Raw genomic sequence first — 16,310 nt, 5'->3', positions numbered from 1 at the left:
ATCTCGATAACAATCGAGACTTTCATCATCCATCCATTACGGACGTTCGTACCCGTCCTGCATAACTCTGATCATACTCAACGCTTTACAGACGTAAATGGCGACATTGTTTCATCTTGTACTCATGTCTAACTCCCGCAGTCCGCAAACTTTTCCGCGGAGCATCATCAAGGATACTGCCGAGAGCGGGGCGGTTCGCACAAGGTCCTTTTCCGGCGCTATTACCGGCATGAACAAGTTGGCGGAACTTCGTAGGTGCCGTAGATGCACAGTGTTCGACGCCGGGCTAGATGAAGTCGGGGATTGCATGGAGCTTTAGCCTCGCTCCGAATTGTCAAGACATACTTCAACGTTATCGTAGGGTCTATTTACGACTTGACTACAGATGAAAATATGTCGTCATTAAGCACGTTTGCGCACAGTGGTAAGGACGTATCCTGTTGGTGGTACGGTCTTCGGGGGAAAGCGGGCGAGGACGTGCCTTGCGAGTCCTTGGGGTGGTCACCAGACGCGGTTGTCACCGAAACAATGCATGTCCTGCGGGAAGGTTCTTGCAGCCAACTGTATTCAAGGTGAGTTATATAGCCATTCCTGGCCCAACTCAATGTTTCGGACTCTTTAGTGGCGTTAGAATTGGCTAAGGTGCCCGAATTTTCCACTGCGAAGCGCGGTTCAAGCTTCGTTCAACCCGTATTAATGACATGATATGACCAGTATACTGTTATCGAGATGCCTATCTCATGAATCAGTATTCTTTTCAGAGTAGCTACCTCTCTAGTGTCTAGTCGATATCGCGGATACTTAAGAACATTCGAGCTACTAAGAAAACCACGATTTGATTGTGGAGTGATTATGAACACATGAGCAAATACTTCAAGTCACTGGCAAATTTCTTCCAGTCTTCTCTCAGGCTTTCAATTATTTTTTCTCCCATGATGGTCTCAAGTCTCCTATAAAGACACTTCCTCTCCCATCTCTGACCTCTTGGATCTTAAGGCTGTCATAGTTGACTTTTGAGTTAGATGATAATGATCCGGTCCGGTTGATTATCGCCTGCCGACGGCCGCTTCCGCATGCATCTCTTTTCTTACCATCGTGTTCGTTCGTGCATTCCATCTCACCTGAGGCAATGTTCAAAAGGCCCAGGTGCCTAGTTCATCTCGACAAATCATATAGAAGCCCGAGCACTGGTACGAATCAGCCCGTCACACCGAGTCGACGAAGTCGGATCCGGAACCCACCCGCGAAGCATGATTGAATATCATCATTGTTCGCCCTCAGATTCAGTCACTAGAGTAAGTACACGTCTTTCGGAGTACCGTGCTTCCACTTATGCAGTTTTTTTTCGGTTCCGCGTAGACATAATCATTACCATCAACCTGATGAAGTGATAGAGATCCTAGATCGGAAGATCAGCCACAAAACATTTTGAAAAAAAGAGTCATACACGGAATTGGGACTCAGAAATTCTTATCCTGTCCGTGATATGACTCGTGGAGAGCCTCATGGTGTCATGGCGGCTAGATTGGTATAGGTTGACGTATTGATGGCATCTCAGCTGTGCTATATTAGAGCGGCCGAGGAAGTTGGAGTTAAAATTCCCCTCCCGATCCTTCTCCCTCCGAGCCTACCATGGATCCCATGGACCCCATGGCCATATACTCAGCTCCTCCCTCGATGGAATACTCCCAGGCGGGTATGAACCTGTCGTCTGGTCCATCCTGGATCAGCCATTTCATGGGTTTCTCGTCGCTCTTCGGTCTAGGAGCGTTGTTCACCACACATTCGTATATATGGGATAGCTTCAGGCTACTGGTGTTGGGGTCTATAATTGAAACGGGGCGCAGACTATGCCAGTGGCTCATGGAGCGTGTTCGGTTTCGTGAGTCTCTCATTTCGCGAACCATTAAACCTGACCTCAATATGTTTCAGAATATTCCATAACGGCCAGATTTGACCAAGGGGATCCTGCCTATGAGTGGATCGTTCTTTTTTTGGTACGAAATAATCTCTGTTTTTGTTCTGGGAAGAGCTTGATAGTCAAGCGGATTTCGAACGAACGTGTATATTTTGGACCTGCTCGATGAGTTGTTCCAATATATACTCCAGTTTCGATGGAATCACGTTTTCTCGTCCAACCCAAGCACAAATCCTTAATCTTCCCATGGAATGTCGCTCACATTTTTATTAGACCCAAGAAAAAGTCTGGAAACGATCTCGAGATTTCCGAGTAACTGCAAAAAGCTCAAAGCGCGAGTGGTCTATCGAAACAGGACCTGAAAGTGTACAAGGGAACGCAGAGTATGTACCCGAATATGCCAATCCCCAATTATTCCGGTGGGAAGGTTACTGGCTGGAAATCAAGCGTACGAACGGGCCATTTGCTGGTAATCGTACGGCAGGCGGACCTCCGAGTGGTGGCACAATATATGTAACGTGAGTCCAACTCTCTCTACCAACGCGCCGAATTGATTGATGTCTGCAGTGTGTATACAATGGAGATGAGCATCCTGTCGAGACTCGTGGAAGAGGCACGACGTCAATATATCAACGTCAGCAAGCCCAATGTCATCGTCCATTCTACAGAAGCCGTGGTGGTAGCCGTCGTCTCCCGTGTCATATCATTCAGCGCTAATCTCATGTTTAGATGGGGCACAACTATGGGAGAGGCGGCATGTGGGCTGACGTGAAGCGGAAGCCTAAGCGCCCCTTGGAGTCCATCATTCTGCGGGAGGGTGTCTTACAATCACTCATACAGGACGCGCGGGAGTTCATCGACTCCGAGCAGTGGTACAACAAGGCTGGAATCCCACATCGGATGGGTATCCTGCTCTATGGTCCCCCGGGTACTGGCAAGAGTATGTGGTGCCGTTTGTAGATCTTTTGATACATATTCTGACGCTGACCCAGGTTCGACAATTTACGCTTTGGTGAGGCTGCGCGTCTATACTTGGCTAAAGACATCCTTATCTTATCATCATATTTTCTTTAGGCAGGCGAATTGGGATTCGAGATATACTCACTTTCATTAGCGTCAAATTAGTATGTGCTCTTTCCCCAACGTATGATCCTTTGAACTCGAAGCATCTGACGGTGCAAAACAGCGTGGATGACTCATTCCTTCAACGCGCGGCCTCAGCCGTACCCAAGCATTCCATATTTCTAATTGAGGATATCGACTGTGCCTTCCCGTCCCGCGAAGATCGAGAAGAGGACCTCTTGCATAATCAATACATCGCATATGACCCTTACTCCCAGCCTCCGCATCGTCGACGGTCCCTCGTTACGCTTTCTGGATTGTTAAACGTTATCGACGGCGTAGGTAGCGAGGAAGGCAAATTGTTTTTCGCTACGGTGAGTTCCCTTAAAGCACCTTAGACCAATTGGTGACAGGCGTCTAATACCTTGCTACGAAATCACAGACAAATTACATTGACCGACTCGACGCCGCTCTCCTTCGGCCAGGACGCATCGACCGGAAGGTTCCCTACTCCCTCGCGACGCGCGAGCAAGCTGAAGCTCTTTATACACGATTTTTCCCTGAAAGCCGCTTACCGGACCTTGGCATCATGGTCGAGAAGGGAGACTCGATAGAACAGTATGCCAGGAACTTCGCGGATCAAATTCCCTCTGATGAGTTCTCCACGGCCGAGCTACAGGGATACCTACTAGCTCATAAGAAAGAACCTAGGCAGGCTGTGGATGACGTTAACTCTTGGATTGAGAGAGAAAGGCAGGAGCGGAGGGAGAAACGAGAGAGAGAAGCTAAACGCTTAGAGAAGATGCGAGAGCAGGTCAAAAAGCGTTCCAATATGTATTCTCCTATGCCCGTCGTCCCTACGATGGCACCTGTGATAGAGAGTGATTTTTGATGTCTTGATATCTCATGATATGTATTCATTTAGTTGCTAATAGCTCCTTTGACGATTGCTTATACCGGCAGCGTGCCTGAGAGAACTTTAACAGATTTGAAGGAGAATGATAGTTGGACATCATTAAATGGTAACACCAGTTCATTGCCACAGATAGTAAGAGATGTTTATTAGAAGCGGGAATAGTATACATGCCATTCATGTCTTGATGCAAGTTTATTCGCAGGTGATATAATGAGTGATGAACGAACCGAAGGGGGAACGGCTGCCAAGTATAATACATATTTCTTCTTGGGAAAGTTGCGTAGAAGATCAATTCATTAGAGGAGTAGCTACACTATTGAGTACCACGAGATATATCGATAAAGATAGAGCAAAATCCTGGTGAGCGTCTAGAGCGAAAGCATGAAGGAGAAGTAGACGTAAAAGGAGCGGTGTGATATAGCAAGAACGACAAAATGAAATCCAATGAAGCAGAATAGATTGTAATACTAGTACATGTAGGTAATTACTTGTAGATCAAATGTGTGCGATTGTATGTGTATGAATTTGCGAAGGAGTCCCAAAGGTATCTATGTCATGCGAGGGGGAATAAATTTCATAGCGTCATAAAAAACTATCAGTACGTAGATCATCAATGCTTCTAGATGTTCCTTGCTTTGGCACCTTTTGGCACACGAGCGAGCCAATAGAAGAAGAGTGCGCCAGCGATATTTACGACGATGTACACCCAGAAAATACCGAAGTTCCGCCATCGGTGATCATACGATACATTGATCTGGGTCAAGAAAGCATTCGTTGACGTGACGGAACAGAACTGGCAGTTGGACGTCGCGTTGGGATTCGAAATATGGCCTCCGGCTATCTTCATGTAGTCCGCGAGGTATTCAAAGCAAGTTGTTCCGTTCGTAGGGTTGAACACCGAAACCTCGATATCCGAGCAGGTCGCCGCCGTATTGGCCAGACCCGTCGATAACAGACCGTCCACCAAATAGGTAAATGGGGATACGCGGTACATGAAGATCCAGAAATGGGGGAATTCGTCTGGACCGGCAAGGACACTAGATAAAGATATGTCAGTCAGGCCGCAATCCCGAATCTTACGGAGAAGAGATGCTCACCCGCAGAACACTAGTGTCAACGAAAATAGCATGTTGGCAAGGTTTCCTCCAGTCTCGGCTGTTTCAATACCAGCAATGATCATGTCCGTAAACGTCGATGTGAACATGAGGAAGGACCAGACATAGAGGAAGAACAAGGCGCCGCGTTCGTGTGTGGTGTCCGTCTCATAAGTGTTGGCGTACAACCCCACGGGGTAATAGTAGCAGAAGAAGATCAACACACCCATCAGCGAGTTCCAGGGCAACTCGGCTGTAATATTTGCCAACATGAAGGCTTGCCATGAATAAGTCTTCGACGGACGTTCTCGGACCTCGTACAGCGATCTCTGTGTGACAAAATGGGGCATGATTTGATTGACCAGATTACCGAAGATTGTCATCAACATGAAAACGGAGAACATCTGGTTTTGAAGACCTTGAAGAGTATTATCGGCTTTGAAGAATGAGAAACCGATGAACAGTGCCTATAAGACAAGACCATGAGCAATGATACCGAAGCCAGGCACAAAGTGACTTGCCGTCAAAACCGAAAGAGCCGTTTTGGAATAGATATACGAAGGAGTGCGCCAGTATTGTTGGAAAACCCGATATGTACAAATAAGATATTGAGAGAAGAAAGGAGCAGCGAACTCGCGAGTCGCATTAACGTCGGTGACAGCCATCGGATCGACAGGTTTAGCATTCTCACGTTTGCGTGCCAACTCCTCTTTGATAGCGACGAGCTCCGGGCTTTGGTTCCATGCCTCAACGAAGTCACGGGTGGCAACGGCTCCAGGGGCGGCACCAATAACTTGAAGCATCCATTCAGCCGGATTGGCGTCAGGGGGACACCGCGGGGCACCGTTACGCTCAAAGTAGTTGATTAACGTCTGCGAGTTCTCACCAATATCGCCATAGTAAACTGTTCGCCCACCACTAGCGAGGAACAATAGTTGATCGAATTCCTGGAAGAGAAGCGCGGAGGGCTGGTGGATAGTGCATAGAATGGCTTGTCCATTTTTCGCCAGTTTACGGAGAAGCGTGCAAATTGACCACGCGGTTTGACTAGAATCGGAGTATACATTAGGCCCATTCATCGTGACCAGAGATTGGTGAATTGTACCTGTCTAGACCCGAAGTAGGCTCATCAAGGAAGAGCAACAGCTCAGGCTTGGCAGCCAATTCCACACCGATAGTTAGACGCTTGCGCTGTTCGACGTTGAGACCTGATTGCGTTCCATCAGTCACTGAACCAACTTCCCATAGTAATGAGCTCATACCTTCACCAGGAACACCGACGACAGCATCAGCATATGGTTCCATCTCTAGCAAACGAATGACTTCTTCGACGTATGCCACTTTCTCGGCGTCCGGGATGTGCTTTGGTTGCCGTAACCTAGCACTGAACTCAAGAGCCTCCCGAACAGTCGACGTCTGGAGATGCAAATCCTGGGAGAACAGTCAGCATCGTTCCAGCAAACGTATTGAAGGGGACACCTACCTGTTGCTGAACATAACCTGTCTTACGTTGGAATGAACTGTCCCGTTGATGACCATCAACCAACATAGAACCCGTGACAACACCCATAGTAACACGACTCGCCAGCACATCCAACAATGTTGTTTTACCAGCACCAGAAGCACCCTAGTATCACAATTAAATTTAGCGATAGCTCAACTTCGCTGTGAAACGAAGCCTACCATGAGAGCAGTCAATGTACCCGGTTCGACCCAACCATTGACGTGATCCAATAATCGTCTCGGTTCACCCTTGATTTTAATATCATAACAGACATCCTCCCAATGGAAGATAGCTGTCTGCTTCTGAAGCGCCCCAACTGCCTGGTCTTGCTGACGAACCAAAGAAGTCTTATTCTCGTCAAGTGCATCGCCATCAGCCTCTTCGTCATCAGCCTTGCTGGGTTTGGGGGGAAGGTGCCCACGTCTGAACACGAGAACTTCGCCCTTGGACTTGGCTGCGGTGATGTATTCAGTCGCCGTCATGTATGTGAAGCAGAAGAAGCAAATGAAGCCAATGATGATGCCAAGGTTCCTGAAAGACTGACGTCAGAATATGGAAGTTCATCAGTCGCGCTAGATTTTACCCACCTCCAGAGATGCGAACGACGGTACTTAAATGTTTCTTCGAGATACCGGGTGCCCAACACGAAGCCTGAACCAACGTCGGATCCTGTCGTCGAACAGATGTGATTTGTAGGGCCGACATCAGAGTACGATGGTCCTGATGGTACGTAAGCGGAGCAAGGATATTGCTGGCCATCGAATTCGTTAACCATAAGACTCTCAAACGCATAACCAATGGGATCAATGTAGTTGATCCATCGGAAGTATACGTGCATTCCGGATGTAGGGATCGTGAAACCTGTGTAGATAACCAATGCGAGAATGAGAATAGCAGCAGGAGCCATTGCCTGGGAAATCGTCCGGGACAGTGCACCGATAGTCCGGAAGATCATGGACATCGCCAAAGTACACATAAACGAGAACAGGAGGAAGACAAAGAATCCGTCCGCTGCACGACGCAGGTTGGTCATAAAGTAGAGAACCGTATTAAAACTTATGGCCGTGAGGATCTTCGAAGGTAGATCGCAAATCATGGAAGCTATCGCTTCAGAAGACGGATGATAGAATGCCATACGCGAATGTTTCTCGACGATAGGGCGTTGTTCGTACAATGTAAGAATCTGATAATGATCATGAGATCGGACGCTCCCGCAAAAGATAGAACTGCAAACTAACCTCGAGAGCGGAACTAAAAGCGTTCATAAGGATTGCGAAGAAAAGCAATGCCCCACGACTATAGAAACTGCTGGTGTCCTTGGGAAGGTTGTAGAAAATACTAGAGATGATCAGCGACATGATAAAGTTTCCGAACACGGCAGTGAAGAACAAAGTCATGTCTCCACGCAATCTCTGGAAGCCACGGTGAAGGCATAGCTTAACTTGCATAGGCGTAGAGAGAGTATACGGGGACTTTGCACGCCTACGGGCGGAAGTCAGAAAATGGCGAACGCGGATTTATCCAGGACCCACTAACATTCCCTTTGCCTGTTGAGCCTTCCGTGAAACTCGGAATTTGTCAAGCTGATCGCCGCCAACAGGGTATTCCCTGTCAAATTCATCGATCTCCTGTAATAGACGCTTTCGCTCGTCACTCTCCTTCCATGCTCTAGCAAACTCGTCAGGTGTGCGAGGAACCTTTGACTCATACCCTGGTCGAACCTGACGTTCGGCGGGATTAGTGAGGGAAGTCAAAAAGTCTGCAGTGGTCTGGCGTTCCGGACAGTGGAAACCCATCTCAACGAAGAACCGCTTCGCAGTCTCCGTACGGCCGAAGTAAATTTGGCGCCCTTCATAAAGAACGACGGCCTTGTCGAAGATCTGGAAGACGTAATTAGTGGAGCGGTAAACGAGAATCATGACGTTACATACATCGTAGATGTCCTGAGAAGCCTGGTAAATCGCGACAACCGCAGTAGCGCCCGCATATTTGGTAGATAGCCGCACAGTTTTAACGAACTCTAATGCTGTTGCACTGTCAAGACCACGAGTACTGTTGTCCCAGCACTGTAGGGGACTACCGCTAAGCGCCACCTCGGCGATACTGACGCGTTTACGTTCTCCACCAGAAACACCGCGAACAAAGTCATTTCCGACCTTAGTGTTCAACGTATGGGAAAGACCAAATACCGCCATTACGACATCCCGCATGTGCTCGGCCCACATGTCCCTCGAGACACCAGGGAAACGGGTGCGGGGCGTACGAGCACGAGCAGCAAAGGATAAAGTTTGCCCAACAGTGAGATTAGGGAAATGGACGTCGGTCTCCGCGTTGTAAACAACTTCGCCGCGAAAATCGCGGTGCATTGTCTTCCATGGAATACCTGGAAAGACACTTAAAGTAAGCTCACACGACTAAAAAATGGAACCAACCTTGATAGTTGATCTTGGCGTCCTTCTCGACAAAAAATCCGTGGGTTTCACCAGATATGGTCTTGAGCAATGTCGTACAACCACTGCGCGAAAATACTGTTACCTCCAGTTCGATGTGAAAAAAATAAATTGGCGCACCTGCCAGGACGACCCAGAACAACCAGCATCTCGCCATGCTTGAGAACGCCTTCAAAATCCCTCAAAATATCTATCCTCCGACCCTTGCTCCCAAATAGACCCCGAATCATCTTGGGCAAGTCGAGCAGCACGTTCCCGACGGTCTTTTGGTGGTCAGTGGGCTTCCCGTATCCATATACATTTAAATTCTGAAAGCTGACACCAGCTGTACGACGAGGATACCGTTCGGGATCACGCGAGGTGATCTGAAGAATAGAGCGAGTCCACAAGTGGTAGTCGAATTTACCGGACCGGGGATCCATCCGTGGGTCCGTGCTGCCCTCAAATGGATTGTCGTCGTCACGAAGGCCCTGTCCCGCTAGCGAGGCATTTGTCAACGACCTCGCCAGTTGTACAACTTCTCGCTCTGCAACCTCTGGAAATGGGTCGGCATCATAGGCTGTAACAGCAGATTCATGGTCGCCTGAGATCCTTTCCGTCAGTTTTTCGTTAGGATCCTGTGTACTCATCGTCGGGAACAGCGACGGAGGGGAAAGAAAAAGAATGAAGGAATAGAAAGGTTGGAAGGAAACGTAGCGCCGCTCATGCTTGTTGATTTATGGAATGTGCAGTTGTTCAGGGCCCCGCTGACATATGCAGAATTTCGTTGCCTTTCTGTAACACGGGGCCCGTCCATTCGGCGTTGTCAAGCTCTTACTTTTAACTCAGATCATACCCGATGGAGCCAAAATACAGGCCGAAATTTTTCTCCGTTCATTTCTGTATGTAATTCGGCCACTTACACTTTAGATGTTGATTGAACGATGGTGGCTTCCTCGCCTGAAGGAACTTCATAAATGCTTCAATAGAAAAGTCGAAGGTCGGAATTGTGTACTAGTCCAAAGGCTCACTAGGGTTGCCGAGGTGTCTCAGGCAGGTTTTCGATTTGCATTGTGAGAATCGCTCTGTTCGGCTTGAGGATGCGCCTCCCTCTCGGGGATAAATATAGATTTGTCGTTGTTTCTAGGAGAAAATGAGCGCTTTTTATTGTGGAAAACATGCATTTACACAGTATTCACATTCATAAACATGTTTTCTGCTCTCACAAAGACCCATAATAGCGAGTCGCTGATATTTTTCCCGTGAGAGCTTTTACCTAATAAAGCTAAACTTAACTGGCATTGATCAAAATGTTCCGCGTTACGGTGGTCCGGATCCGGGGCCGACGGGACCAGGAAACGACAGGTAGAGACGCGACATTAGGATTGGGCATTTATGCCCCAAGAAAAAGGTCGAAAGCAACAACAAAAATGTAAAACTAATGCATAAAAATCAATACAGGCTCCTTGTGCCTGTTGCTGGGCCAATGGAGTATTCAACCGGTAGCTCGAGGGTATAACCAAGGGATATCAGAGTGAACAAACCCCGTTAGGACTTTTTGAGTCCGAAGAGCAATGGCCTCGCGCCATGAGAGTATGGCCCATATACGGCCGGCTTGAAATCTAAGTTGGTAATATACAGAGGAGTTGGTACCATCATTATTCCGGAAAGAAGACACAGGTCAATATATGCAAGGTAGTACCGAGCAGGTATGTTTCAAGTTACGGCTTTCGTCAGGTGTACTACTTCCAATGTAATGATGGAATTGAACGATAGAATTTAAGGGGAACATTAAATTTGAGTGATGGTCATTTCTGAATTATCATGAAGCCAGATACTGCGTCAAATTTTATCTATTAAATAATACTGGGGCCACTTGAAAGGCGACAGTATTTCTTGCCATACGACTTCGGCTACTGTTACAATGCGCTACAAAATATGCGCTCTATATTGGGGAGAATACACACATTCTAACTTCGTTCCCTTTCGCCCTCAGTTAATCTTCATTTCGCATCTGTCTACGAGAGTTGTAGTAAGCGCGAAAGTAGTACTACACGCTGCGAGTGAACTTCAAGTTAAGGATCAAATGTTGTGGCACGAGCTCCGCGCTATACGTACGGCGGTCCGGCGGTGAGCAGCAACCGGTCCAACAGTCTTTACACGATATAACACCTAAAACATACGGTATTATCTACCTTCAATGCGATATATACAGTTATTAAAGTACACCAGACCGGAGGCGGCGCTAAAAATAGGTCTATAATCCGGACACGGAGCCGTGCCTTAAAGCCGCTCAAACCGATTTACGTTATGCACTGTTACGCAAAACGAAAACCTGCCTGAGACAGCTCGGCAACCCTACTCACACGCCATCCTGATGCCCTGTTATGTAGAAATTTTCTGGTACAAGTTACCCTAGATCGGCTAGGGTGTATGATACGACATGGATTCCCCCCTCAGATTCAGGTTTCGTGACATTTCATATCGAATATTCCTGAACCTGATTTTGCTGAAAAGAATGATATTCAATCCATTCGTTTCTATTCGTTCCGCATCGTGTGTAGAACGGACCAGCCACTCTACGTGATCGTTCCGGCATGTTGCTTCCTTCGCCCCTGATAGAAGCGGCAGTCATAATAACTGCCTATTCCTCCTGGCCCGACAAACAAGGCCAGAATTGCGTGGCGCTCTTCAATTCGCATTGGGAGGCGGCCAACTGCAGGACCATTCCAGTTTTAAGCATCATTCCTTCCTTCTGGTTACCGAGTGGTCAGTTGGCAGCTCAGTGCCGCGGTATCTCCCGGTCTCCGGTGCCTGACATTCAGTCATTGGGCAATCACTGGGACAAAATACCCGACCGGAGGTTTTTGTCTGGCGACCCTTGCAACCGTCCTGCAAAAGGAAATTTCCCCGCCATGTCAGTAGTGTCACTGACATTGGACAACAATTCAGACCAGATCAGACCAGATCCAGCCCCCAAACTCAATCGCTGGTGACATGTGCTCGAATATGTATTGCTTCAAATCTACATTATCTCTTCCCCCCACTTTCCAGGAACTTTTCAAGGTGCGCTCTGGGTACATTCCCGAACGGCCCGGACAAAATCGATGGCTCGTGCTATGAGAATGGATTGTACGAATTTCTGGTTACGAGATTCCTTGGGGGTTGATAGGACTAGTAGAGGGGGCTCGGGCCGTGTTCAAATATCGGTATTACGGGCTAGCTCGTGTAGTCTGCATGGATGACATGCTATTCAGAATCTATAATAGAGTGAGAATAAGCGAACCGTTTACAGGAAAGAAGTTAGCGAGAATTATATATACTTGACCGATTACAATGGATCTGATTCAATAACACGCCCATCCCGTTGTTCTTGTCACTCGGTTTTCGTCCTCTCTTGCTTCTAATGCTCAAATGTAAACGGACATCGGTAATTCAGAGCACTGTGGAATCATAAATATCACACGCTCTACCAATTAGACCTGACTCATGTATAATCCCGGCCGGGAGATAATCAGTAACAGTCAGTGGTACATTTATACAAATTCTGATTCGCAGGGCCAAGTGTGGAATGTTCGAAGAGTAGCAGAAGCACAGGCGTACTTCGGATTCCGAGATGAAAGTCAGTTTGACGGCTGTACTCAGGACTCCCGTATTCTAATGCCCCCGCCTGCAAACTAAGAGGGGAAAGTGCTGATGGATTAGGTCCACAAACATGCGGGAAACGGTCTGATACCACGGCAAATAATGCAGCTTCTGGGAATTTTTCAAGCACATTTCCGTGATCTGTGTACCCTCCATCGGTCTGTCGTATTTTTTGGCTGATTGCGTTGTTGGAATCCAAGTGACCGTGCGTGCATTGGGTACACAGCTGTAGATTTAGCACTGAGGTAGTCAAGAGTATGACAGTGAAAAAGTGATCTAGACAAGAAGGCAGCTGCTTGACGGGGGTGGGGTAAAGAAATGGACCCACATCCGGAGCTGAGAAGCAGCTAGTAAGTATTCGTTTTCATGCAAGTAGCGGCGTGTTTTCAATATGCTGCGCTTCGCCACGACACGACAGCTTTTAGAAGATCAGCAGCACTGTCAGAAGCGGTGTGAATGGTGAAAAAGAACAGGCTCAACAAAATGAATGAGATCCAGCTTCTAAAAACGTGTGTTTATCTGGAAGAACCTCAGGTGGCGTTGATATGACGGATTTCCGTCGTAACAGGCTGTCATGTCCAATGAGAGACAGACAAGGTGGAGATGAAGGGCGGTAAAGAGTGCTTAAAGCCATAGTCGTTTCCTAAGTACCGACATCCGGTCCGTGGCGCTGTACGCCACGACAACAGATTCAAATTCGAGCACGAAAATGAAGTCTAAAAGAGCCATCGTCCATTCCGATTCAATAAAAAATATTGACATCGATCTTCGTGATACAGCGAAGCACATCAGATTCCTCGCAGTGGTCGCAGCGCGCCTTCAAGCCATCCGGACAAATTTAAAGCCTCGACCCTTTGTCAAGCTTGTGCGAAAACTAGAGAAGACATAGAACCGCAGCTGGATACGAGAGCTTCAGTGCCGCCAAAGCCCCCTCCGGACAGCAGATCTAGAATACAGAGAAATCGAGCTCAAGGGACGTTCGCTCGTGGTTCACAGTGAAGGGGTTGAGTCGGGCCGAAGTTCCGAATTTCGAATTTAACGCGCGTCTGTTGGGGACCTTGGAATACTCTACTAAGCTGGAATTAGGGAGTGGAGGGAGAGGTATAGAATTAGCTAGGGACATGTAAATAGTGTAAGAACAAATGGTATTTCAAGGAGCGTTGTGACTCAGCGGAGGGAAAGGTTTCGAGAAGAAATAAGGTACTATGTTAGTAACAAAGAGTAAGATGTCTTAAGGTGAACCTGGCGAAGTGCTCAGAGGTACGCAAGCTCGTAGGATTGCTCCGAGAATTGCGCTGAGCTCGCGGAGTCAATATTCAGTCAGTCTTTGGGAGGTAAAATCAGATAGATTATGGGTTAGTACTCAACCTGTTATATAGGCGGCCTCGAAGCATGACAGCTATGTTGGGAATAGAGGTCGGCAAAGAAAGAGAACGTGGTGGTATTGACTAAAACGCTCGCGTTTTCGGTGTCTGGCACGGTAATGGTCGCGGTACAGAGTCAAGTAGCGGTAACGATCAGCACGAAAATCGAAATAAAGTCAAACAAAACACGGCTCAGCCGTGCCGTTGGTGACTGTGAAACCCGATCCTCAACAAACTAGTATATTCTACCGCATCATAGGAGTTTCGAAGGAATGTAGAGGTTCATTACTATCAAGAAATGTGAGGTAAACGATAAGGAATGTGCTATATTTTAGCAGAGGGAACAAAAGAATAAGGATAAGGAATTTCGGTGATCCAAATCGTATCGGCTTAATAACAGTGTCGTCTTTGGCAGTCTGACCTTTTTATTCTACCACCATGATGAATCGTATTCCCCCTTTAACTGCCAATTACTGCCAAGCTTGCTACTCCTGCTTCAAAACAGAAGGTCCGAATACAAAGATATCACGCTGTACGCGTTGCAAACGTGTGTCGTACTGCGGAACAGGTATGCGCTTTCGCCTTGATGATTTTCTTATTAATGAGACATGTTAGACTGCCAAAAAGTTAGCTTTTGTCTCTCAAAATCATGGTTTATCTAGGTGTAACAGCCCCCTTTTGATAGAAGGATTGGCGTCAACACAAAGCGATCTGCAAGGCACTGGACGCGGTAGAAAAAAGCGCCCTTGCCATCTCGACTCTCACGTTCTCTCTCGCTGACGCACCGTCGACCGATATCGACTATCTCAATATGCTTGGTGATCAAATAGTCAAAAATGAAATCAGTCAAATTATGCTGCCCTTTAGCAAGGAAGGCCGTCCATTGAATACCGCAGAACAGAATTTGCTGGCGTTTCAACCCCGTTGCATGGCTTGGTATATTACGAATTTTCGCTACAGAAAAGTCTCACCTTGACATCTTTTCAGTGCCAGGACGGATCGACTCCTACGAATGAAACCCTCCCCCCTCCGCTCCTCCTCTCTTTCATCTTGTCCAGACTGTAAAATGGCTTTTTATTGCTCCAATGAGCATTGGGAAGCTATACGCTATATTCACCAGGAACAGGCCCGCGAAGAGGGGCCGACGCAGTGTCAGATCAATCAGGAAGTACGCGCCGATATTCTTTTTGCAGATATCATGAGCGGAATGAACGTGCCGTTTTCTTGGGCTCCTGAGCGTGTCAAGGATGCTTGGCATACACTAGAAGGTGCAACATGGGAGAGCGAGTATCAAGAAGACGTTCGGCAGGCTTTCGGTACCGATCTGCCTGCATCTGTGGTGGTGCGAGCGACCTCGAACCATTTGTCAATGCCTATGACGATTTTATGGGCATTGGAACACCTGAACGAGGGCGACGCGTGGACCACGAAGGAGACGTTGACGATTCATGTGAGTACCCTTCGAAGAAATTTCAAAATTCATTCTGACCTCTACCTAAAGATCATCGGTGCGTATGAGGCAGAAGTCTTCGCTGGTCAAGCCTTCGAGGAGATCCTTCATAGACTTCCTCGGGTAAAGACTCTCAAGGTCAGTTTACATTTGTTGCCATCCAGACTCGTGTTGATGTCCCTACAAGCTCATCCTTTGCGGTCCACAACTACCGAACCTGATGAAGCCGTGGTCGTCCGAAGTGATGGTAATGGACACATGCTCGTGCGGTGTATTCACCCTATCTCAGAGTTGTTGTCTGACTCTCCCGCAGAGACTGTAAAAGCAAGACCCGCGCCCGTATCCACGAGCATCGTCGCGAGTACGTTTGCCGCATCTCGCCTGGGTTATTCTGACTCCGACTTTCCAGATTGTACCATGAGCTTGGTGTTCAGTCTACTTTTGGAAACCCTGACCTTGCGGTCGCTTTCAACTCTGGTCTATCCGAGGAAAACGCCGGAACGTGGCCCGACACGATCAAATTTCTCGTCAAGCGGAAGATACCCTCGATCTTCACTGTGAGTTAGACCTTATGACTCTTGAACCTTATTCATAATCTGGATATGCAGGCATTTAATCGTCAAGAGGCGGAAGCTGACGCCAAGATTCTTATCCGCTGTGGTGCGCAATTGGTATCTAGCCTCGGACCTAGGAAGAATCTGTGGGGGAGTCTTCTAGCCAAACCCGAGCCGTGCAAAGTTTATGGATTCTACTTTGTGAATGGTTGGGTGGCTGGAGCGTTCCATTGACGAGTGTTTGATTTGCTTAGTCGCTGAATTCAATGTAAGAAGGTTACTCCGATTGTTTGCAGCGCCTTGATCCGATGTTCGAATAGAATCTGGGGTTCATAGTCTACAAGGCATTTTGGGTCGGCCTGTGTACGTCAAAA

General features: G+C 47.6%; 3 protein-coding genes across 3 annotated transcripts; 2 read left to right on the top strand and 1 right to left on the bottom strand.

Moving 5' to 3' along the window:
* Window positions 1-1,420: 1,420 nt before the first annotated feature.
* On the top strand, window positions 1,421-4,163 carry EV420DRAFT_1561540 (P-loop containing nucleoside triphosphate hydrolase protein). Its single transcript, XM_060473866.1, has 9 exons — window positions 1,421-1,882; window positions 1,933-1,997; window positions 2,192-2,436; window positions 2,486-2,597; window positions 2,648-2,858; window positions 2,911-2,930; window positions 2,993-3,042; window positions 3,105-3,354; window positions 3,423-4,163. Exons 1-9 carry the CDS (start codon window positions 1,633-1,635, stop codon window positions 3,870-3,872), a joined length of 1,653 nt encoding a protein of 550 aa, XP_060327556.1. The 5' UTR covers window positions 1,421-1,632; the 3' UTR covers window positions 3,873-4,163.
* On the bottom strand, window positions 4,164-9,868 carry EV420DRAFT_1561532 (ABC-2 type transporter-domain-containing protein). The gene is made up of 14 exons (XM_060473865.1): window positions 9,676-9,868; window positions 9,065-9,623; window positions 8,927-9,009; window positions 8,426-8,877; window positions 8,031-8,374; window positions 7,733-7,976; window positions 7,082-7,677; window positions 6,674-7,025; window positions 6,474-6,617; window positions 6,253-6,421; window positions 6,096-6,198; window positions 5,512-6,037; window positions 4,994-5,457; window positions 4,164-4,933 (listed from the first exon to the last, which is right to left on the bottom strand). Exons 2-14 carry the CDS (start codon window positions 9,571-9,573, stop codon window positions 4,516-4,518), a joined length of 4,404 nt encoding a protein of 1,467 aa, XP_060327555.1. The 5' UTR covers window positions 9,574-9,623; window positions 9,676-9,868; the 3' UTR covers window positions 4,164-4,515.
* A 4,502-nt stretch (window positions 9,869-14,370) lies between these two features.
* Window positions 14,371-16,170, top strand: EV420DRAFT_1274421 (uncharacterized protein; the record flags this gene model as incomplete). The annotated part of the gene is made up of 9 exons (XM_060467836.1): window positions 14,371-14,500; window positions 14,548-14,558; window positions 14,618-14,868; window positions 14,920-15,382; window positions 15,434-15,520; window positions 15,570-15,646; window positions 15,696-15,743; window positions 15,792-15,939; window positions 15,991-16,170. 9 exons carry the CDS (start codon window positions 14,371-14,373, stop codon window positions 16,168-16,170), a joined length of 1,395 nt encoding a protein of 464 aa, XP_060327554.1.
* Between the last annotated feature and the right edge of the window lie 140 nt (window positions 16,171-16,310).

The sequence above is a fragment of the Desarmillaria tabescens genome, assembly GCF_030435595.1.
Source record: "Desarmillaria tabescens strain CCBAS 213 chromosome Unknown EV420scaffold_34, whole genome shotgun sequence".
Taxonomy (NCBI): domain Eukaryota; kingdom Fungi; phylum Basidiomycota; class Agaricomycetes; order Agaricales; family Physalacriaceae; genus Desarmillaria; species Desarmillaria tabescens.
Note: the sequence above shows the minus strand (reverse complement) of the source record. Positions and strands in the feature narration are given on the sequence as shown.